At 28.7% G+C, this 25769-nt stretch overlaps 2 protein-coding genes across 6 annotated transcripts in view; one reads left to right on the top strand and one right to left on the bottom strand.

Annotated features, from left to right (window-relative positions):
- The window catches only part of Irbp (Inverted repeat-binding protein), a 36261-nt gene extending 29151 nt beyond the window's left edge, over window positions 1–7110 (bottom strand). The window contains exons 1-2 of one of the 5 annotated variants that reach the window (XM_087158679.1): window positions 6899–7110; window positions 6120–6180 (exon numbers count right to left, since the gene is read on the bottom strand). In XM_087158679.1, the coding sequence (XP_087014805.1) occupies window positions 6120–6179 (60 nt within the window). In that variant the 5' untranslated portion in view covers window position 6180; window positions 6899–7110. Of the gene's footprint in view, window positions 1–6119; window positions 6181–6773 lie in introns of those variants that run through there. The other 4 variants (XM_087158677.1, XM_087158676.1, XM_087158680.1 and 1 more) reach the window with 4 other exon arrangements.
- A 1592-nt stretch (window positions 7111–8702) lies between these two features.
- On the top strand, window positions 8703–24398 carry RpL14 (ribosomal protein L14). The gene is made up of 5 exons (XM_043051403.3): window positions 8703–8744; window positions 13313–13426; window positions 15903–16097; window positions 21208–21261; window positions 24173–24398. Exons 1-5 carry the CDS (start codon window positions 8742–8744, stop codon window positions 24284–24286), a joined length of 480 nt encoding a protein of 159 aa, XP_042907337.2. The 5' UTR covers window positions 8703–8741; the 3' UTR covers window positions 24287–24398.
- The last annotated feature ends 1371 nt before the right edge of the window (window positions 24399–25769 follow it).

The following is a 25769-nucleotide window of genomic DNA, read 5'->3' as shown; positions in this document are numbered from 1 at the left end:
AAGATACTTTCAGTAATAACAATGTAAGCTACTAATTTAAGGTAACAAATACGCTGTGTTTCCGAAAACCAAAAAACAATGTAATTTTCTTATTGACTATATAATATTTTTTTGAATCTAATATTACGGGCAATATTCTCAAACTTTGTGGGGGGGGGACGCACTAATTATTTCCTTTAACTCATTTTGCAAATCATCATCACATCAAAAAAATAATTAAATATCGTGAAATCTATAGCAGTAATTACCAAAAAACAGATAGACGACAAAATCACGTTAATCAGACCTTTCAGAAAAGAGTTATTCAAATGCACTTTTCGCTCTAAGATTTGATTGCTGCAATAAATAAAAAATATCGTGCTGTAAAAATTATGTGGAAGTCAAAAGCAATGACTGCCAAAAAAATCGATAGAATCATTGCTTTAAAAAGTAAATTATCAAATGCGTAATTCAAATTTCTTATATCGCCTGAAATATATCGGGATAACTAAAACCCATGGGAAAATTAATATCAATAAGAGCAGAAAATACGATCAAAATGGATTTATGATATCAGCATAAATGGAACACTTCAAAAAGTGATTATTTAAATGCACAATTCAAAATCTAAATGCAAATTTCTGCAGAAAGGCAAAGCAAAACTTTTTACTTCACAAAATGGAAATTTTTTTTGCAAGAACTCTGTAAAGTTCTGTGACAATGTCGCCATGTCACCCATCGGGGGTAATTAAATATTAAATTTATTCAAACCAGGGTTAGCAAGGTTTAGGACAGAATGGATTAATCCATGGTTTAAACCGTCCTGTCCAAAACCCCTAAGTCTAAAACTGTCCAAAACCCCTTTACTCAAATTATGTCACAATTTTATCTGAACAATATTTAAGAGGTAAAATAAACATAGAACTAATAACATATTGATAATTAAATATACTAGAAGAGAATATTCGTTTTTAAAAGTATAAAGTTTTATTAATATTGTTTGACTCTTCAATTTAAACAAAGGAAGATTAATCAGTAATCAAGTTCAATTGGTCCTGTCATTCAATAGTACATAACTGAAGTTGGCCTTGCCAGGATACAGGTTAAAATATTAGGGACTAAGTGCTTGGTTCGTCATAAACAGGTTTATTTATCTATAGTACTATTCAAGAATACTTTTATTTCATTCATGTTCAATTCTTTTACCATAGTGGTGATACATCACCAGTGTCAGTAACTGAAACTGATGTTATGCCCTTCAAAATCAACTAACTGTTGTATTTTCAATTTAAATATATTATTAAATATATATATATTATTATATAAATTAATATATTTATATTTAAAAACAATTTTTTTAAAAATAGATGTCCTTTTTATCATCAGATGCAGAAATTATAAAATTTCTTTAAAAAAATATTGTGAAAAATAAAAGGTTAATTTTTGAACAAATTTAGTATTTTTTTTTAAGAAAAATTATTATTTTTTAATATTGCCATACTTATCCTTATGCAAAAATATTATTTATCAGTATTAAAAGCATATTTATAATTAAAGGATTAGGTATTCACTTTTGTTGTTCAATGAATTGTGGAGCTTCAAAAATTATAAACCTTTTCCTATTATATTATATTATTTTCTTTTTATAAGTTATAGTAAATTGTATAAAAAAATATCAAATATTTATTGATACATGTAATTATTATGTGTATGATAGTTACACCTATAGAATTTTTACCTTTTACCAAAGTTCAAGGTTTTGGACACTTTAAGACAGTTTTACCCGGTTTAGAACAGTTTTACCCAGTTTAAGACAGTAAAACCCACGTGTCCTGTCCAAAACCAGTTTAGGACGTCCAAAACCCCAACCCTGATTCAAACCAAATCGATACCTGCAGGTCACATTACAATTTCTAAGTGCAAATTTCTGCAGAAAGGCAACCAAAAATTTTTTACTTCACAAAATGGAAAATTTTTCTTCAAGAACTCTGTAAAGTTCTGCGACAATGTCGCCATGTCACCACGGTTCTACCCCCCCCCATTTGGGGTAATTAAATATTAAATTAATTCAAACCAAATCGATACCTGCAGGTCACATTACACTTATTTACAGTATTGATAGCTTTAAGTTTCAAATTAAAAAGTAAACTAAGATAATAAAATCACTGCAGTAGGCATCATTTCTCATAATACAGTAATAAGTCTCTTATCCGAAATTGTCAGGACTTGGGAGAGTCAAGAGATATTTTTCTGAGTAATAAGTCTAAGATAAACATACCTTAATCAATAAAAATAAATGATAATTAGCATATCAATAAAAATAAATGATAATTAGCATTAATTTTTTATACATTAATATTAAGTTTTTAACTAAAGATAGTTTTAGTTTAGACTTTTAATTAACTAAACAATATTTAACATGATAAAATAAATGCCACCAGTAAAATAAATAAAAATTTAAAGAAGCAGACAATAAAACAAACTTCCTTTTACGTGAAAAGCTTGTTTTATTTTCATTAATTCAATAAAAAAAATTAACGAGTAACTCAGATAAAAATAACATTAAAAATGAAGCAGCTAATTGAAGAAAAAAAAAACAATCCTATTTCATAAATATATATATGTATACAATATATATATATATATATACAGTCGGACTTCTATATAACGAACTTCCATTTTACGAATTTCTCTATTTTGCGAATTTTTTCGTGGAACCAAGAACATTTTGGAAATTTCTTCGTTAAATAACTTCTAAATAGCGAAGTGAATTTTCTATTTAACGAATTTTTTTTTAGATCTACTTTCCCCATTTCCCAAAATATTTGAGAAAATTATTAACTCGTTAACGTATTTTATGCGGGAAATGACCTTGAACTGATTTTCGCATCCCCTTAACTTTTAGAGAAAGCTGTAAAATTCCTTTCCCTTTTTGTTTGCATTTCATACAGGAAATGCAATCCCACTAGAAAAGGGGGGAAAGGGTCAAATTCCTTGAATAGGAAATGAGCAGAGAAGATAAAAGGAATGGGTTTTCAAAGTGTGTGGTCCCTGGTCCCTTATTGACATGTCCTATTATCTCCACCCCCATTGTTCACTTCCTTTCTAGAAAAACTTTCAACTTTCTCGTTGCTCACTCGGTAGAGCTCCTGTTTTAAGATTGCTGATCAGAGTGCTGCTTGTTGCTTTTCTTACGGCTGCAAAATGTCGAAGCGAAAGTGCCTGACTATTAAAGAAAAAAATTACAAGATAAAGGTGCATCAATTGCCATTTTAATTATTTCTAGTATCCATGAATTTAAAACCTATTCTACGTTGTGTAAGTATTTCAAAAGATGATTTTCTATTTAACGAATTTTCCATATAACGAACTTTTTTTCGGGATTTAGCGACTTCGTTAAATAGAGGTCCGACTGTGTATATATATATATATATATATATATATATATATATATATATATATATATATGTAACATAAAAAGCTTCAAATAATCTTTTTATGTTATTTCTTTTCTATAAATCCCTTCCTTAATTTATTACTCTAATCAAAACACTTTCTCACACTTTTTTTAATTTACAACCTGTCCTTAAATCTATTTTGGGCTCAAGTATGCATTAATTAAAAGCAAAAGATTTTTCCCTTTACTTCTTGTGGGAATAGCACAACCTATTTACAGTAGAGAACCATTTATCCGGTATCCAGATAACCGGGAAACCAGAAAACGGGGGGGAAATTTGATTGGTTTTCCCGCCATTTTAAACTAGATCGATTATGAAAAAAAGCGGAAATGAACTCATCCTTGAAGTTGAGTAGAGGAAAATGTAAAGAAGGGGAGAATTTTTTTCCCCGTTTACCCAGAGAAACGTCATTTCCTCCGTGACCTTGAAGACAGGGAAGGGAGGAATGTTTCATTTTCTCCTTTAGGCCGTCAATCAAGCTGAAGGGTGTGATATGCTGATTTCGTTTTCTCTTTAATTTACGAGGGGGGTGGGAAAATGCATTGCATCCATATCAGTGAACAGAAGATGAAAGAGAAAAATATATTTATCTATTTGACATTGATGAATAAAAATAAAATCTTTTTTTCTGAATAAATTCAAGTGCGGTATCATTTGCAAGTTTTTATTGATGTGGAATCACATCTGCTGTAATTAAATATCGTGTTTTTATCAACAAAAAAATAAATAAATAAAAGGAGAATAGTTTATTAATTTAAACATAGGATTATTTTATGAAGCAGATTGCAGTTTTGTTTTTCTGATTCCACTATGTTTGATTTTTTTTTCTTTTCACGATAAATTTCGCACTCAATAAATTAATTCTTTTTATTCATAAATTTTATCATTAGGTTTTTTTTAAATTCCGTTGATCTTGCCTTGTTCCGGGTTTCAATATTTATGCTAGTGCCTTTTTTAACTATCGTTTCGGTTCGATAATTTTCAAGTGTTTTTATTTAGATTAATAAGTTTTCCTTTTATTTTATCATTTCCCCCGTATAATTAGGTATGAAATATATTGCGTTATTTAACCATTGGTTTTGTTTATATTAGTTAATTTAGGAATTGTAATTATTCTTAAAAAATAAATACGATAATTTTGGTATTTTTTAATCTTATTTTTCTTGTCTAAATTTGCAAATTTTTTTATTCTTTTAAATGTTATTCTTCTACTATTTTTTTTTCTTTTCAAAGTTAAGAATACCTTTCTTTTTTTCTCTTACTTTATGCATGACACTTTTTCCTTGGAATTCGGGTTCGATAAAACATTGATTAACGACACTTTTTGGTCGATCCAGAAAACCGAGAAATTCAGACATCCGGGATAGCGATGGTCCCGAGCATCCCGGATAATTGGTTCTCTACTGTAATAAACAAATTACAATTACCAAGATTTCCCCTATTCCCTAAAACGAAGCATTTTACGGATTAACTTTGCAAGATTTTCCCTAGCATATATCGAGAAGCACAATGATTTCGTGAGCATTTTGATAAACTTTCTCTGTCTCTAATAATTAATAAATATATTTTATGCCCTCCTTCCCTGCCTAAGACCTGTTTTTATCCTTCTACTAGGCAACTACATTATGTACTTATGTATACAAACATATATATATATGTTTCATATTATATAAATTAATATACATAAATGCTTCATATTTAACAGTCATTTTTTTTTTTTTTTTTTTGGTAAATGGTCTAGAAAATAAAATTTTTCAATACTAAAAATTTATGCATTTTAAGGCCAACTTTGTTAACAATTTTTTTACATTGTTTTAAATTATGTTATTTTGCACGACTAAATATAAAATTTCAGCGAAATTGGTTGAATAGTTCTGAAATCGAATTTTATATATACGCCTTTCTAAAAATTCGATTTCTCACGAAATATTGAACCAATTTTGCTTAAATTTTGTATTCTATGTAAAATTACATACTTTAAAATGACTAAAAAAAAATTATACCTAACAATTCAAAATTTTTCTCATCTATCATTCAATAAAATAATAAATATTTACTAAAATAAATTTTTTTTACCAAATTTCATAATTGAAAGCAAAAATTTTTCAAATCGCTTAAAAAATTCGAGATAATAAAATTTATATTATGGGGTCCAAACTTTGGATCATTCTTCTGACCAAACTATGGGGACCATATTTCCCCGATTGCGACTACCCCCTATATTTTGGAGATCAGAAATCTGAATCCGCTGAAGGAAGAAAAAATTGACTGATGTTTATTCAGAGAAAGTATGCTTTCGTATCTAATTTCATAACTTAAGAGATTGTATGCACTAACTAATTAGCATATCACTAATTAATCAACAATCACTGCACTAAGTAATTAGCATACAATCACCCTCTCTAATCATATCGAATGAGTCCTAAACGGTGAAGATCCAATCATTAAATCAAAAGTTATTCAGGGTTGTCCTTTTTTTTCCCTTTTGTTGCACTATCAATCATACATTCCGATGTACAGTACAATAGGAGAATACTAATTTCAAGATCTGTTTCTTAGAACATTTAAAAGTAAATATAATTTGTTTGAAACAAAAAATGAAATAGGATAAATAAGAATTAATAAGACACTTAAAAAAAAACAGTAAGAATTAAACTAAAAAAAATAATAAATTGATTTTACTTCATAAGAGCTTTCATCCTCATCTTCATCAGGAATGGGATCTTCCCAAGTTGGGTTCATTCTAAAATTAAGTAATTAATCTCATTAATTAGTAATTCTGTAATGTTAAAGTTAAATAATTGACATAAATGAGGATCTTAATTAAAAAATAATGTAATCTGATTTTCTGAAAACATATATATCAATATACATATCATAATAAGACAGCAAGAGGAGAGGCAAGAGGATCAAAATTTGGTTCCCTTTGGCTGAATTTTTTCGGGCTCTCTGCAACATACCTCTCTAATATTAATATCTTTCTATGAGATACTTAAAATTAATAAATATACATATTAGTAATTTAAAGTAACAGAAGCGTTACCTTAAAAAAATAAGTATATAAATAAAAACATTGGTAAAAAAATAAATATATAAATAAAAACAGTAGTAAATAACTGCATGAAAAAATAGAACAAAAATTTATACAAAAAAGGAAACCAAATTTTTCACTTCATCATTCTTTACTTTTCATTATTCATAAATAGGAATAGAAAGATCATAAGCATTTTTTCCCACTCCGATGTAAGAGAGAGAAGAGCTTATCATTATGCAGCTTATCATACACAGATACTATATACATAAAAATCACAATTTTGAATTTTTTTAATCGCTTACGATAATTTTTTTTATTTCATATTACGAATTTAAAAAAAGTTTTTTTAACGCATATTATGCAGAAATTAATTTTTCCATGCTATTCCTGACTAATAAAAATTTCCCGAGTTAATTGTTATACAAACTTTGAGCCAGGAAATAAATTGTTCACAAAATATGTAAGGAAAGATACAGTTTCATTTGTAAATTCATAAATTGATAGACGTTCAGTATTGTAAAAACACAATTACTGCGAATTAATACTAAAAGAACACAAAAAATATATATATAAAATTTAAAACAAGCAGGCTAAATTTCAATTCCACAGCAAAAGTTGGTAAAACACTCATAATATGGAACTTGATATTTTTAGTGTATTAGCTTATAGCTTTCCTTGATATAAATACAGTGGACTAATCGTTAAGACACGGTTCCCAGCAGATCACCGAAGTCAAGCATCACTGGCTACGATCAAAATGCGGGTGGGTGACCACTTGGATCAGCCTGCGTAGGGGCCGAGGGCGTGCGGTATGGGTCCTCGTTAAACTGTTCTACCGTAAAGTGCTCGACTTCGCGCGCAAGTCGTCGAGCTACCGAAGCGGGAGTGTCATCCCCTCTGCGGAGGATCAAAATTCTGATGGCATGTCTTCGGATCATCCTCCGGGATGTTTCCCAGAAAGTCGCCAATAGCCCATTGTGCAACTCTAGTGCGACGTAAATGAACAACAGCAGCAACAATCTCTCTCTACGAGAGCAATCTCATAGCATGCGTTTAGTTTTGGCGAACACAGCTCTCCAGTACGCCATCTGGGAAGAGCATTGATTCCATGTCTTGACCCTTCTTTTGGATTCGTACATGTCTTCAAACAGTACATTCATATATTTTAAAACATTGTCCCACAATGGCGTGAATATGTGAAAGGCCCGGAGGTCAATCCCCCACTATTCCAATTCTACAATTTTCAGAAGTTATGTCGGAATACTGCGAACCATCTTTTTTCAGCTGGTTACCTTCGGGTAGAACTTTAATATCTTCATTCTGCAACATCACGTAAGCTCACCTTCTACATTCAATTACCATCTTATCAGTACTGAGGTGATCTTATTGGCTGGGTACTCCTTCACACATTTTCTAGTTTCTGAAGTTTTCTACAGTGGTCTGATCGTACACGCACACTGTTCTATTTTTTACACAGTATACATTCATTTGAAGTATAAGTCAATATAGCTGATAATAGCTGGAGAATTTTTCATTTTTATATACGCAGATAATTTTGCTGGTTGTTGTCCATAGCAAAATTAAGTGAAATGATGTTCACTTGTTGCATTTATTATCAGACATAAATGAAAATGTCTTCCTATTTGTCCTCTTTCGTATAACTTTGTCAATTTTAATAACAGAAAAATGCATTTTCCTCAAGCAAATTTTTGCCGTTATATCTGGAATCTAATATTTTTTAAATAATACATGGTATTCCTTTTTAGTGGTCAAACTAATTCAATGACTTCATGACTTTTACCTCTTTAACCCCTTTCTGCTTAGCGTTATTATTCTTCTGAGGGAAGAAAAAACTCTCAGAAAGAATCGTATCTTTTCTTTCTATTTCAAAAGAAGATAGATCTAAACTTATGACTACAAATCAAAAAATTTCTATAACAGGTTACATTTAAAATTTTTTGAATTTTTAAAATAAATAATAAATAAGAAATAATAGATTTTAAATTATACTAATTTTTAAAAAATGTATTTCCCTTTTTTTAGCCCGATGTATTTCCCCTGCCCGACTGTCCCAACACATCCAGTCTACAACTTTCACCACCCAATTTTCTGACATTGAATGTTCGTTTAGGATGAATGCTCCAATTCTTTCTTTATTTTTAAGTCTATGTAAGCTGCAACTCCATGAATTAGGAAAGAAGCGAAGCGAAGCGACATCCTATTAAATTCTATTGGTGATACTTGCGGCGTGTGTAGGTTATATGTGAAAAATGGTAAGAAATTTAATAATTTTCCTTAATATTTGATTATTAGTAATAATTTATGATTTTAAATTTTTTTTCTTACAACTTAGAGAGTTTGTACTGTATACATTTAAATGATGTTCTTACCTATTATAAAAAGATATTACACGTGGCTAATATTGTAAAGTTTTAGCGTTTTCAAATGCTTATATTATATTTTTCTCCTCTTGTTTATTTCTAAGGTAAATATATTTATCTGAAACATGTTCAATTATTTGTAATCTGCTTAAATCATTAAAACTTTCAAAACATCCAGGGATTGTCATACTGGGTCAGTGGATTTTAACGAAACTTGGTGAGACTGATCTATCTATTGCTGTAAGAACGCTTTCAAAATTTAATTTCATTTCGTCAATCATATTTATGAAGTGTATCTTCTAAAAAGTTATGTCAAGAATATGTAAAAGGCAATGAATTGTTTTCTTAATAAACTTGTGTACTCGTGCAATTTTTGCTGTAAAACTCATTATTAAAGGTAGTATTTTTGCAATGTGTTCATAATGAAATTGTGCTTACAAATATAGATGCATGTTATGTTATAAAAACAAAGTTATTTAGATATCTTAAAAAATTAATGAACATAATTCTTTGTGAATCTGAATTTGTCAGACTAAAACATTAACATAAGTCTACCTATAAGCCTATTACAATTCCTTCCAAAACTAGATGAAGAATCTTATAAAATAGTTCGTTAAAATCAATGGGGTTGGAATCCTCAATTTTGAGCCAGTAAGAGTAACATGTAGAATATTAATTTTATCTTTCAGCTTATAAAATAATTATAATATCTTAATATATATAATGATAATTAATTTAATATTACGTTTTGCAATGATTAAAGTTAAATTGAAGCTGATTTCTCCTTAAGAATTAAATGGTGCTTCTTTAGAGAAAAAGGTGCTTTGAGTTTTGAGAGGGCATTTACTTAGCACTGTAGCAAGTAATATAAAAAAAAATTAAATCAAAACATACTTAGGTTAACTAAGAAAATTTTTATTTAGTTTTAATTAAATAATTACAATTTATTTCTTCCATATAAAGCTATATATATTCAATTTATGATTTGAAATTGAGTGGATGAATTAAAAGTTTTTTAATAGTAGGAATTGAATGATGTATTTAAATTGAATTGCTTATAGTAAAATTTGAAATAATGACTAACTTCAATCAATTTAGAAAATCTAATTTTGTATTTTGTCTATCCTTATTTAATTAATGAATTCATATTTGAAAAAACCAAGTGTCATTCACTAAGAGTTGAAAAAAATTTATTTGAACGAGAGTGGATCAATAAAAAGTATTCTATTAACCATTGAAAATTTGTGAAAGAATTAAAGAGAGTGAACTAATGCTAGTTATTGAAGAATTAATCAAATGTGTAATGTTAGGAAATAACTGAATCCTCAACAATTATTAAATCACCGTCTTATACTATTTTATGCGTGCATATCTATGAGTAATACTAATTATCAGAATAAGATAGTCTTGTAGTTTATGAAATTAATTAAAAAATAATTATGAACAATTACTGTGCACAAGTTTTTTTTTTACTGAAGTGTAATCTGATTTACAATTGAACAATTACAATTTGAAAGCTTCTTTTCTAGACCAGTTAAGAATAATACTATCAAAATAAATATTTCTTAAAAGAGTCGGAAATATTTAGGGAGAAGAGAACACTAACTAAAGTATATATATATAGATGGTTGACTGAATGTAATCCATAACAAGCTTCCTAAAACTTGGAGAAATTTAGAAAACTTCCAGTGTATCTCTCCGCATTTGAGTCTATGTGTGTAAACAGGCTTGCTCTTTTTTTTTATATATCTGCATAAATCAAATTCATCATTCAAAAAATTATTTTGTTATTTATAAATTCTAACTGGCGGTGAGCCTGAAACAAATATAAGAAAATCAGTTTTATAGCCTAAATAATTAAGGTTTTCAGTGTTATGCCTTATTTGGCTATATTTGTGTGAAATATCGCCAGTTATTTTTAAATTTTTTTTTAGTTATTTTTTGCTACATAATTGTTTCCAGTTTTATCAAAAATATGAAATTTTTTCAAAAGAAATGCGGGTTTTGTCATATAACTTAGTATAAAAAAATCATTTTTTGACAAATTCAAACTTTTTTTTAAAAAAAAAAAACTTGATCTTCGCTGAATGTATAAAAAATATTCAATAAATACTTACTTTTGAGTAATAAAAATTCATCTATCTCTTTTGCTTTAAAAGTGGCATCTGTCTATGCCTTTTGTATAGACTATGAGATGAATGATTATAAATTAAGTTAAATGATTATTCAATAATATGATACACATTTATTTATTGAGCATTATTTATTTAGGATATTGCTTTGGTAAGTTCTCAGCTTTTCTGACTTTCATCTTCTAGTTTTAAGCAAAACCAAATACAGTACACTCTCGATTATCCGTGCGCAGATTATCTGGTTTGTGGATTATCCGTGCTCATTCCGGAGTCAACAAAAAGTTTTAAGAGAAACATTTTCAAGATTAAAAAAAATTGATTCAGGAAGTTATAACGCAATCCAATTTCAACAATATTCGTTATTGAATTGCTGTATACGGAATATCAGCAGCATGGTCAAAGGTAAAATCGTCAACGTCATCACGATCATGGAGAAAGATGGTACCCCTTGTTGAACAATCTTCAGATATTCAAGAATAATATAATGATAGTATTCTTGAACAAGCAAAAGAAATCGAAGGTTTCGAAATTCTTGATGAAGAAAATTTAGAAGATTGATTTCAAAGTTATGCATTTGAGCCTGGCTTCCAGTATTTGACAGATGAGGACATTGTTATGTTGTTAAATCAAATAATGATGATAGTAACTGATGCAGAAGATGTAGTAAATGATGGAAATACAATATCTCATTTTGCTGCTCTGTGGAAACCAGGGTTGGCAAGATTTTGCCGCAGGTGGAAAAAACCATGGTAAATACCGGTAAAAACCGTCCTGGCAAAAACAAGTTTTTGCCAAGCAAATTGGCAAAAAGTGGCAAAAACCTATATTTTCCAAGATGAGAGGACAAAAACACATTTTTGATACAAAATTATTCCTAAAATTGAAATATATACTATAAATATAAATAATTACAAAAAAATTAACAAAATTATTATAAAAAAATTAACAAAATTATAAATTATAATAAAATGATATATTATTTTATATAATTATATAAAATAATATATCATTTTAGTAGTTTAAAACATTATTGATTGGAAAATTTGTGATTATTCTTTTTTTTTCCAGTGAAATGAACTTATTTTAAATTAATATAACTATAATTTAAAGCATAAAATATCTATCAATATGTGTAGTTAATTATTGTACAAATAATAAATTTTTATAATAAATAATAATATTATACAAATAATAATATTTATTTATTTGTAAAAAAACATTTATTTTAGGATTCTAAAATGAAAAGAGATCACAAACTTTCAATCTTTTTAAAAATTATTAACATTATATTAATATGTTAAAAATAATTTTTTCATGTAATGTATCAAAATTATTATTCCTTATGATTGATTTAAATTTGTTTCAAGTATTTTGTAATAATATTTAATCAGTAATTTAGATAATTTGGTTTTTGCCGGTTTTTACCAGTTTTTGCCGGTTTTTACCAGGTTTTTGCCACTGTCCTGGCAAAAACCCCTTTTTGCCGGCAAAAACTCCAACCCTGGTGGAAACTTTATTAGTTTATATGGGAGTAGTATTTCATTACGGTGACATAAATGCAGTTCGTAAAATATGCGACAATATATGGCGCATTACACATTTTTTTAAAAGGAAAATTTCTAGTTTGATGTTATGCAGCATGCAAATGTCAGTAATTTTCATTTTTTTGTATTGATATTGGTTTTTTCTTTAATAAAATGAGCTTTCAGATTATCTGTGTTTTTCGATTGTCCGTGCGACCTGTCCCGATGATTAACCCGGATAATTGGGAATGCACTGTATTACTTTTATTTCATTTAGGTATGTTAGCTGTTATCTCTTGATCTGAATTTTCTTCTTTTTTTTTTACTGAAGATATAAATTTGAAAATTATTGGGTTAAAAAATGCAAAACTTTTTGGAACTGTTTGTAATCTAATTGTTATTCTGTGTGACAGGTCCTTCACTATTTTAAGTCTTTAAGTGCCAATATAGTTAAACATTTAAAGTAAAATTAAAAAAAATTCCTTATTAATCTGAGATGAATTTATTATTGCTGATTGTTCTACTATAGATTCAAAACATAATTTAAATAGTTTCACTGTTTTATTCTATTGTTTCATGTTAGCAATTGATTTAGATGCCTAAGATTACATTATTAAACTTTTTGTAGCTGAAATTAGATTGAATTTCAGCTTTTAGAAGAATAATTTAATATTAAAAGCAAAGTATGCCTAAAATATTATAATAGTGTTGTCTTGTATATAAGTTTTTGTTACGTAAGGTTAATGTCGCATCAATGTTTTTATTTTAATTATGAGTTTATTTTAATCATGTTTTCCATTTTAAGAGCTCGCAAGAAACCTTTCGCCATTATGTGCAAATTGGACGAGTGGCATATATTTCCTTTGGTAAGGATGCTGGAAAACTGTGCACTATTGTTGATGTAGTTGATCAGAACAGAGTAAGTTTAATTTTTTTTTTATGTCTTTATGAAGTTGTTATATGTTTTGTCTTCTGTGTCAGTCTTTAAAAGAAACTTGAAATCGAAAAATAATTGTTAAAATTTCCTTCTGTGCTGTTTTTAGTATTGCAAAGTTAATAGTTGTAAATGTAGAATGCAACTAGGACTAATGGCACAGTATGATGTGAGATTGTGTCCTACCATAATTGTTATTGATTCAAGGTTGTCACATGAAACTTATATTCAACTATTTGCAACTTTTTTCGACTTGGTGACTATTTTTGGCTGGGGAAAAAATAAAAAAAATTTCTGGAAAAAGAGACTTGAGAAACTTTTCTGTACTCTTAATTATGTTTTTTAGCATAAATTGGGTTGACAACCTTCTGCCCAGGGGAGCTTTTAAACACAATGCATTTTTTTTCTGCAATTCAATTTTAAGTGCCCAATTTGCACACATTATATTGTAAGTCTATTTTGTTCCTCAATCACCTTTTAAAATGGTTATTGTGTGAAATTTTGCATGATTTTATATATATATGCAATATTACGATATGTGAATTTCGAGTTGAAGTAATCACTTTCACAATATTTGCTTAGTCGATTATTGATAAAACGAAATTTTTTTTAGAAAAAGTATTTTTTTTTTTTAATGAAAAAGTGTTTTTGAAGGAATTCTAGTAATTAAAAGCATATATTTTTTCTAAAGACCGACAGAATTCAAGAAATTCAGTTCATCTGCTTATAGTAGTGTTTCCCAAACTTATGACTTCTGTGTACCCTTTCTGAATTTTTCGTAACGCTGTGTACCACTAATAAAAAAAATTATGTATTTTTTACTATAAAGAAATTGCACAAAAGTTAAGTCACAACTGGCTGTTGACACCACTGATTATTAACTGTTAACTCTGCAAAAAGTAGCCAGTAGAAAAATACGTAATCATTATTTTCATGACTAGCTTTGATTTTAAATAAAAAGTTTTTGAAATTTTCGTTTGTTGCAAGATACTTCGCATAGGGACGCGTACCCCCTGAACTGTTCCCGTACCCCTGGGGGTACGTGTACCACAATTTGGGAAACACTGCCTTATAGGAACAAAGTGAAACACTATGGAAAAAATGTATCAAGGGAGAGAGAAAAAAAAATTGATCTAGAATCCAATTTGGAACTCTTCCTAAAATCTTGAGTTAAATAGATTTGTATAATTCAATGTGTAATAAGTAGTTGTAAATTTATAGAAAGCTAACATTTTTTAAAATTCATGTTTGTAATAAAAATTAAGAAGGTCTGTAATAAACAGGGTTTAAAAAATAACAGCTAACCTAGATTTTTATCAAAAATCTGGGGTTTATTGAGTAGTTTTTTCAGAAATACTTTAAATTTTTATAGTTTTAGATTGTTATTCTATTATTTCTTAATGTTATTATTCTATTTCTTGAAGATAAGTAGATTGTTGCATTAAAATTTGAATCTATTCAATTAAATCTACTCAATTTAAATCTCCTAAAAGATCCCAAAACTTAAATTTTAATTATAATTTTATTCAGTTAGCATTGCAACTTAATACAGTTTTTTAATTTCTGTTCAACTTTTTGTTGCTTTAAAAATTAGCAATATTATGTATTCCTAATAACAGTTTTGGCTGGAAATAATTTTATGTAAATCTCATCATAAAAGTAAATATAACACATTTGTTTAATAATAATTTCAAAATGGTTTAATTAACCATTTTCAAAATGTTTTTCGTTAATTTTTTTTCCCTTTTTTTTCCTTTCCCAAAGCATTTTCCGCTAAGATAACATTACAGGTTTGCTTTATAATACAAGAATACCACTTTCAGTTATAAAACAGTTATTAAGCTCAAAGATATGTATAGTAAGATAATAGCATAAAGTATCTGCACACAATCCAAAAAAGTATCTACAAGCTCAATATATTTAATTATTCTTGACAAAAATATGTATATTTGCATGTAAACTTGCACTTAAACATTAAAAACATTATAGAAAGATTAATATTAAGTTTCGCATGGAATTTCCTGTGAAGTAATTATCATATTAAATTCTATTAATAATTTCGCTCCAAACATTGTTAGTAGCAATCAAGATTTCCTACTGTCATCTATATTTGTTTTAAAGCTATAGTCGAGTTTATTTGTAAAAATCTAGCTGATTTTAGACTTGCCCGTAACGATGGCATTGCTAATCTTTGGGCTAAAGTGGCAGTTGTGTCTTTTCTCTTTGGGAGGAGCATACACACGTAAACGATTAGCTTCTTCTACCTTGCATAAATCATGATTATGTCGTCTGCTTCCTATTTTCTTTACCCCCATTCAAAGCTGTTTTTATGTGCCTGCGGTTACTTTGTTTTATATTACAATAAATATCAATATATTATTTGCGTAATTGTAGAATCACCACCAATGTATTCGCATGTGCGTTATCTAACTATGAAGTTGTTTAAACTTGTCTTTTTCAGGCTGTTGTGGATGGACCCTGCACTGGAGTAGATCGCCAAGCTGTGAAATTTAAGAGACTTCGTCTAACAAAATTCAGACTAAGATTTCCCCACAGTACATCTAGCAAAATTGTTCGTAAAGCATGGGAGAAAGAAGAAATCTCTAAAAAGTGGTCAGAAACTTCAACAGCTAAAAAGATGGCTGCCCGCAAGCTTGTGAGTCTTATTTTTCTTTATTTGTTAGACCATATTCTTCTAAGTACCCATATTTATTAGAGGTGATTGTACAGTCAAACCTTGTCAGGGGTTTGTTTTATCCCACCCACTAACTCCACCAAAAATAAACCGGTTGGATTTTCTCAAAAAGATCCACTTAAAAAAAACCTATGAAGCCCAGGCTCAAATGGGGTTTTTTATTATTATAATCTAGATCAGTGTTTCCCAAACTTACGACTTCTGTGTACCCTTTTTAAATTTTCCGTAACGCTGTGTACCCCTAATAAAAAAAATTAATGTAGTTTTTACTATTAAAAAATTACACAAAAGTTAAAAATCACAATTGGCTTTTGACACCACTTATTATTAACTGTTAATTCTGCAACAGATAGCCAATGGAAAAATATGTAATTGTAAATTTTCATGGCTAGCTTTATTTTTAAAAACTTTTTTTGAAATTTTCGTTTGTTGTAAGATATTTCGCATAAGAACGCGTACCCTCTCTAAACTGCTCCTGTACCCCTGGGGGTACGCGTACCACACTTTGGGAAAGACTGATCTAGATGGATCAATAAAGGAAAGATGTATTTAAAGGATTTCATACTTATCTTAAATACTCTTATTTTGGAATTTTCAAATCAAATCTAACTATAAATACATAGTTTAAAGGATGATTCCTGAAACTGCTAAGATAATTGTTAAATAAACAATACTTCTGTAATTAGTTGACCTGCGAAGGACTTACTTTATGACAAACAAAAAAAAAATGAAGCTATAACCAATGATTGTTTAATAATAAAACAGAAAACAGCATATTTCTCTAATCCCAATATTATAATTTTATTTTTACTCAAGGAAAGACTTAAGTCTTTTAATAATCCATAGCATGAAAATATGGTATTTTAAAATTTAAATTAAAACTTTTTATTTTCATTCATAAATTTATTTGTTAAAATTATTCTCTTTTAAATTAAATTATTGTTCTCTTTTGAATCATTTTAATGATAAATTAGGTCTAAAAAGTGTTAAACTATGTAATATCTTAAGAAGTCCAATAAAAACTTCTTTTTTTCTTCAAACCCAAGTTAATATAGATAAATAGGATTGAAAATTTTTTCATGTTAAAAGCAGTTCATGCATGTTTACCACTCTTCAGTCTTGAGGATTCAAAACAGTCTTGAGAAAGAATCCAAGGAATTGAATTCAATCCCCCATTTAATATATATAGCCATTTTTTTTATTAGGTTTTCAAAAGAAAAATTTTCTAATGAAAATTTTAAAAGTTCAGTTAAAGTAAATTATAAAAAATAATAGATTAATTTTAAAATTTTTGTGACAAACCATGTTTATTGCTTTATGTGCATTTTCTATTGAGAAAAGATTTCTTTGTCAGAAACTAGTTATTTTACCATGATCATGTCGAGTCTTTGAAAGTTATTTTGCATTTTGTTAATTTATATAGTACTTAAAAAAAAAATATTTTTATATATTGCTTATTTTTTGTTGAAAGATTTGGCTACTTACCCTGTATATAGAACTTGCAGAAGTAGCTGATTATAGGTTTAAAATTTGATCCAATTGCTGCTAATTGTATGCTACCTAATTTGATGTCAAGTTGAGTTATGATGAACCTATATAGAAAGTGCCATCTGATCTTGGTGATTATATGTTTAAAATCTGATCCAACTTTATTAGGGTAGCCAGTTTTGTCACTTAAAAAATTCTTATTCCTGTGTACATATTTAAAGCTTGAATTGTGTGAACATGATGATCCTATATAGAAAGTGCCATCTGAACACTGATTAAGATTTATAGATCTGATTCAAATCTGGAGTTGCTGATTGTACTAGATTAAATTATCACACAAAAGAAAATAAATATATAAAGTGTTGAACTGGGGTGATTATATGCTTTATATTTGCTATAAATTTTTCAGTTATGCTGGCTCTGTTTTCAATGTTCTTTGTTAGTTATGCTACCTAATTTGAAGCTTAAGTGTACCTATGATGATCCTATATAGAAAGTGCCATCTGATCTTTATGATTATATGTTTAGAAATCTGATCCAACTTAATTAGAGTAGCTGGTTTTGTCACTTAGAATATTTTTGTCCCTGTATGGGCATTAATTTAATGCTTGAATTGTGTGAACATGATGATCCTATATAGAAAGTGCCATCTGATTCTGTGATTATGGCTTATAAATCTGATTCAAGTCTGGAGTTGCTGACTACTAGATTAAGTTATATACATACAAAAGAAAATATGTAAAGTGCAGAGTTTGCGTTGAAAATTTTTGATGCAGTTATTACTATTAGTGAGTTCAATTTGCTTGATTTCGGTAGTGGCTGTTTCGGATTTTATAATTTTTCTATTATGTTTTTAATACGATAATGATTTTCAAAGTGCAAAAAAGTGTGTGTTTTACTCCTGCAAAATGTAATGTCACCCACAATATTAGAATTAAAGAAAAATTTCATATTATAAATTATTTTATTTGATCCAGGAATTTTTTTTTTTAGTTGACATTTCTGTTACTTTAGTTTAGTAACTCATACATTATTTTTAAAAGTATCTTTCGGAAATATATTAGTATTAGAGGGGTTTGTGTATGCTACCTAATTTAGTGCCATTTGATCTTGGTAATTATGTTTTAAATATGATCCAACATTGTTGGAGGAGCCGGTTTTGTCACTTAGAATATTTTTTGTCCTTATATACATATTAATTTAAAGCTTGAATTGTGTGAACATGATGATCCTATATAGAAAGTGCCGTCTGATCCTCTGAATTTGGCTTGTAAATCTGATTCATATCTTGAGTTGCTGGCTGTACTGAATTATACAGAGTGTATAGCCCTTACAGGTGCTTTTTTTTTTACTCTGGTTTTCTAAAGAGTGCTTAATTTTCCCTTTTCAAAGATGAGGCTCATTGTGTGTGAATTGTGATTCTAAACTATGAAAAGTGCATGATTTTCTCAATTTTCTGTAACTTTTATCAAAAACTAATTATTTTATCATGATTTAGTTTAGCATGATGAAGTTTATGAAAATGTTTTGGAATTTTATTGATTTTATGTTTATAGATGAAGAACTTTAAACTATAGAAAAAAATTATTTTTATTTTTGCACTGATCCCAATTATGATTTTTTTTTTGGAAAGTTAGTAAAAATGTTTTTTGTGTGCTTAAAAGGTATTTATTTTTTGTTAAAAAATCTGACTATGCGCCCTGTTTATATTCTTTTGTATGCATATAATTTGAATTCAGTCAGACCTTTTCCTCCGCCATCTTGAATTCTAGGTTTAGAGAAATTTTTAATTTGTTTTCACGATTATCTTTTGAACTTAACAAACTTTTGGCGGTATAGTATTTTGATGATAAGATGCATTTCAGAAAAAAATGGAAATAAAGCCCTTGATAATTTTTAAGGCTTCTATGAATTTTTTCCCAAAACATTGTAGTTTAAATTTTGGTGCATTGGGTGATGCTGTAAATTTTCTTTATTGTTAATTTAATATAGAAGTTATAATATTGCGCTATTTGCATTAAGTCCTTATATTTTACATGTGTCGAAACCTATTGCCAAATAGAGTAATTCTCCATCGGCTTATTTATTAATTGCATATTAAAAAATTTACCCCCCTTGTCTCATACCCCTACGGCAATTGAGTTAATATTTTATATTAAATTTCATATTCGTTTTATATATGACATGGTGTGTAGCATTTTTAAAAAGTGCTTAGTTTTCCCTTTTTAAAGTTGAGATTTGTTTCTTTACCATGTTGAATTTTGCTGCGTATTGTGCAAAAGAGTGGTTTTCACACTGTTCTATACAAATTTTTCACAGTTCATTTCACGACACGTGCTGTCGGTTCATGGCCTATGTAAGCGCCAATCATGTTACATGCTTGGTGAAATACTTGGGAGGGACTACTGAGCTGGGTTTGGTGAGATTTCTGAACTCTCATATGTAACTCTGCTGCATTTTGCAAGATATTTTCTATTTCAGACTTTATTTTCTACCGTCTGAAATCGATTTGAAAAATCTTTTTATGGTGGCTAATATGATGAAGAAAAAAGTTCATTGTCAGAAACTAAACTATATTACTTAATATATATTTTTGAGTGCTTAAAAGTTACTTTAAATGTGCTTATTTTTTGTTGATGAGTCTTTTTATTGAGGCTACTTATTTTGTCGTGACTATGTAAAGTCATTGAAAATTATTTTGTATTTTCTTAATGTTTATAGTGCTTAAAATTACATTAAAGGTGCTTATTTTTTGTTGAGAGCTTTGGCTATGCACCTGGATGAAAATAAAAGTATAGTGGTATGTAAATTGTTCGTCTGATTCAGAAATATTTTAAAATGCCCTGTGGCAGAAACATGGCGTCGTTGAATGAGAAAATAGAAAGAATTTTCCTTTACGAAATAAAAAAAAAATTCTCTTATATTTTAAAGTTTTTTTTTTTTTTTTTGCACATCGAAAGGAAAGAAATGTTCTTTCTATTTTTATTTAAGAATGAAAAATAGAGAAAAACGAAGAACTTCTCTTCTACGGAGATTTTCGTAATTTTTTTCTTTTTCTCCAGGATATTTATCTATAAACCTATATTATGTGGCTAAACCTTTACTTCATTTTTCAGAAGATTCCTTTCACGCCTATGTATTGAAGTGCTCATGTATTTTAGATGAGTTAGATTCTAAAGATATTGTCTTATAACATTAGTTTCAATTGTAATGTGAATCAGTATCTCAAATTTTTGTGAGAATACCTTAGTTCATTATTTGTGATTTATAATAATGTGTTTTTGAAAAGGTTCATTAAAAATTTTAAGGCACAAAATATTATTTCAATGTGTGTAGCTTGTATTTTATTCCATTATAAACTTAATATCTAAAAACATAACATAAAATGCACTTATGTTGTTAAATTCTAAATGTTTTAAATTGCTAAGTGTATAGCAATTTGGCCTAATTTTGTTCCAAAATAGATTAACAATTTTTTAATATCTATGCAATAAAGGTGATCGCTTTCTTTTTCCCCTCTTTCTATGGTTGAGTTTATAATTTCATGTGATAAAATAATTAATTTAGAAAATTTTCTTTTCAGAAAACTGAGATGACTGACTTCGATAGGTTTAGAGTTTACAAAGCTAGACAACAGGTATGTCGGTTGAATTTTTTTTTTATTTGCGCGTATGACAATTTTGTAGTTAAGCAGAAAGTTTTGTATATGTAATCGTAGCTGCCAACTCTACTGGATTTTGCCAGTTTCTCCCGGTCTGCTGGTTTTTGTACATTTTAGAAAATTGAGTTTCCTAAAAATCCCCTATTAAAATGGAACATTTTGCATAAATTAATGCTTGCTTTTCTAATGATCTAATCTTTTTACTAATGAATTAAATACTATTAATTACTATCCAAAATTAAGGTACGGGTAACATTTCAAGCATATTTAATGGTAATCATATTGGAAAATATTAGTTTTTCTATTTTGATGACTATAAAAATCCCTATATGTTAGATATTTAGTGCTTAATTCAACCATTATCATAAAATTTATATTTTGTAAAAATCTACTGGATTTTTTCCTATTCATGTTGGCAGCTGTTTGTAACGTTAGAAAGGTAAGAAATCGTACGCTACAATGCGAAACTCACTACTTTCTAAATCAGACATTATTTAGCACTGCTAACCATGATTGAATTTTGCCAATTACCACCCCCTATTTCTCACTTCTCCGTCAGCCTCAAGTTTGAGAGACTGCCCTAGAGTAGATAGAAGCTACCCTCCCTGAACACCCTGAAAAAAATCTGATTATTATTGGGGGGTCAATGCAATATATGCAAATTATTTTTAAAAACATATTCAATTTGTCAGTAATATATCAAATAAATTAAGATCAGAAACCTTAAAGGATAAAATAATTCTACATTACTCTTACTCTTGGTGAAAAATCATTTTTCATTACCTTACACCAGAGGTCGCCAAAGTGGTCTATATAGACCCCCAGGGGTCTATTTAACAAAAGCGGGGGTCGATCTGGGACGGGGTCGAAAAAACAAAACAGTTCTCAATACGCAAATCACACATACCTATTTAAGTATGTAAAATTTGTGAATTTTTTTATAATTGACTCAATATCAGTTTCTTTATAAAACATAAATTAATAAACGTATATTTATTGGGGTGAAGCAAGTATTTGCGTGCCACCACGCAGTGGTACGAACTCAGCGCAGTTTATAAGTCATACGCAGGTGTGCGCTTGTCCAAATGTCGAGTGTGGCGAGCATTAATGTTACAAATGCAGATATCATACGCAATTTCAACTATCTTTGCAAACTGTGTTGAATATTTGCAGTGTCATTATTAAAACTTTTATAGTTTTGGATCATTAGTTATTGTTTCGATAAAACCATTTGTTTGATTTAGTTATCAATTTTAATTATCAATGCACAAAAAAGAAGGTAAGCGTTAATAATATGGATTAGTACAGCCCGCGACAAAATTATAGCACACTTTGTATTTTTTTAAGAAAATTACAAAATTGACCAATTTTGACGAAAATTTGAACCCAATATAGCGAACCTTGCAAAAAAAAACACCAGGCACACCCATCTCATTGATCAAGAAGCAGTAAATCTTTAGTTACTTTACTTATTATATCTACTTATGCATAATTACTATTTATTTAATAATAAGGTATTTAAATTTCAATATTAATATATTTTTCATAAAACTATTGTTACACAATGTACTATTACTTTAATAAATGTTTAAAATCATAAAATAAATGTACAAACACAGTATCTAATAGTTTTATTTTAATTAACAGAAAATTACTTTTGTGGGGGTCGATGGAGATTTCGAAAAATTATGTAGGGGTCGATGATCAAAAAAGTTTGGCTACCCCTGCCTTACACAAACTACATGCTTAATAAGTGTTAGAAATATTTTTATTTTAGTAGACACGCATAAATTAAAATAAGACTACATCAATATATTGGAAAGGTTCTTATTAAATAGCAACTTACTTTAAATAGCTTTTCAATCATTTACTCTTATTTCTTTTATTCCATTTCGAGTGTTAAATAATTATTTACATACATACAAAACTCTTTAATTACTTCTCTGGTTAAAAGCTTCAATATGCATGAAATCAGGTTTAACAAGAAAATCACAACTTTGATAACTAAAGTACTAACTATCCTGGAAGGAAATGTTTCTTGATTTGAATGCATGCCTTGCAAGTACTAATTTTCCTAGCTGCTTCATTCTTACTAGTTTTTAGATCTTACCTATTTTAATTGCAACTGTAACATGGTGTTTAATGTTTTTAAAAAGTGCTTAAATTGACCTATTTTCATTGAGTGTTTTTCCAGTTGAGTTTAATTTTCCAGTTTTGAAAAGATTTTTTCTTCTCTTTACCATGCCTATTTTTGCCATGTATTGTGAAAAGCATTGTTCTATTCAACGTTTTCACAATTCATTTGACCACAGCCTATTTTGATATACCGTCTGTCGGTAGCGTATGAAAGCGCCAATCATTTTCTTTGTTTGATAAAATACTTGCGAGTCCGCATGTGCGCCTACTGAGTTTTGTTCGGTGAGGTTCTTGCTCTCTCTCATGTGCAACTCTGCTGCATTTTGCAAGATATTCTAAATGTCAAGTTTCATTTTCACTCTCTGAAATCGAACCAAAAAATCTCTTGATCATTTTGTAATAGCATACATGCTAAGTCTCCTTTTTTTTAACAAAGATTCTTATATTTTTTCTTTCTCAACAAATAGTACTATTGCCAGCACACACAGTATGTTGAGTCTTAATAGTTTAAGTACCCCTCTCGGTCAGGCTATCTTGTATTTCTCCCAATACTTGATAGATCCAGGAATTCCCTTGTGTTCTGCATTGGGTTCATAAGGCTGCAGAGTTGAACATTGCTATTAAAATCTCCCTTATTTTTTTTCTCTAATGTTGGCAGATATGTAGTAGCTGATATTAAAAAATATTTAAAAAAAAAAAAGAGTTCTTTGTCAGAAACTAGCCATTTTATGCTTTTTTTTCTTTCTCTTAGATGAATCGTATTATCAGATGCCAGTACTTGAAGTTGAAAGGAAAGCTGAGGAAAAATCCAGCTAAACCCAGACCTAAGAGATTCAGAGGAAAGAAAAGTGCCAAGAAGGCATAGTGTATATTCTTTGTGAAACATTATTAAAAAAGAGAAAAAAAATAGCTTGTTTATTTACTCCTATATTTATAGTGCATTTCATGTATGCGGAGATAAAATAATTAGGCCATGACTCTTGTTTTGTTGAGGGGGATGATGTTTCGATTTAAAGGCAAGAATTAATATTCTTTTTTAGATCGCAAGTGAGGCATATTTTCTTAAGGTTTTTTTCCACGTCTGAGGTGACCATATTAATTGTTTAAGTGGTAAGCATTTTATGTTGAGTAGCTCACATATGAATACATAGCGTTTTTGAAAAGTGCTTATTTTTGTTTTATAAAAGCCAAGGTAATTTTTTGTGGGGTGTTTTTAATAAGTGCTTGATTTTCCATTTTTAAATAGTAAGTTTTTTCTTTACCCTGTATATTTTTGTCATATATTATGCAAAAGCGTGTTTTCCACATTGTTCTATTCAACCACAATGCATTTCGACGTACTGTCAGTCTTAAGCATATGATAGCGCTGATCGTTTTACATGTTTGAAGAAATACTTGCAATTCCATATGTTCATCTACTGAGCTGGATTTGGTAAGATCCTTGCTCTCTCATGTGCAACTCTGCTGCATTCTGCAGGATATTTTCATTTTCCTACCTTCTGATGTCAAACTCTTCTGAAGCTCTTGATCATTTCATGTTAGCTAATATAATTTTAAAAAATGAGTTTGTCAGAAATGAATTTTTTTATCATGATCATGTAAAGTCCTTGAAAATTATTTTTCATTTTGTTAATGTATAAAGACGGGACAGGAATCTATCGGTTAATTTTTTTCTTCTGGTGACCGTGTGTAGCAATGCTCGTCTTCCCCCACCACAGTTACAAAAACTGGATAAAATAACAAAAAGGTACATAGCTGCTGACGCTACTGGATTTACTAGTAGACTATGGTTTTTGCCAGTTTCTACTACATAGTTAGCTAAAAATTCTAGTTTTTGAAAATTTTCGAAAAATTTCTAAATTTAGTAAGTTTCTTAAGGAAAAGTACTTATTGAAATAAAAATTTTTGCTTGCTTGAATATTTTAATAAATATTGCTAATGCATAATGAAGCAAGCCTAATTATTAGTAATCAATTTGGAGCTAAAATTTCTTTTTTTTTTTCCTTCCTTCTTTTTCCGAGATTTTCTTTTTTTAATTAATTTTTTAAGAAATAGCTTTTTTCAAGAATTACTTGTCTATTAATATTAAAAATGAGTTAACATGATAAACATTTCTAGTTCATTTAATGTCAATCATAAACGTAAAATATTGCAAACCATTTATATAGTTAGAGTGATTAAGTTTTTGTATTCTGATGACCATGAAAATTCCTTGTGTGTAATATATTTAGAATATTGTGCATCAGTTATCGTGAGATTTATATTTCATAAAATCTAATGGATTTTTCCCATTCTTGTTTGCGGCTAGTCTATCTGTTACCGTTGATGACCGAGATCATGTAGAGACT

The sequence above is a fragment of the Parasteatoda tepidariorum genome, chromosome 3 (genome assembly GCF_982258835.1).
Source record: "Parasteatoda tepidariorum strain Cologne lab strain chromosome 3, Ptep-v5.0, whole genome shotgun sequence".
NCBI lineage: Eukaryota > Metazoa > Arthropoda > Arachnida > Araneae > Theridiidae > Parasteatoda > Parasteatoda tepidariorum.
This window is presented reverse-complemented; position numbering and strand designations above follow the sequence as displayed.

Bases quoted from the DNA above. Each gene is read 5' to 3' on its own strand.
- RpL14 (XM_043051403.3), top strand. The intron at 13,427-15,902 runs GTAAGTTTAATT...TGTCTTTTTCAG, and splicing joins ATGTAGTTGATCAGAACAGA to GCTGTTGTGGATGGACCCTG. The intron at 21,262-24,172 runs GTATGTCGGTTG...TCTTTCTCTTAG, and splicing joins TTTACAAAGCTAGACAACAG to ATGAATCGTATTATCAGATG.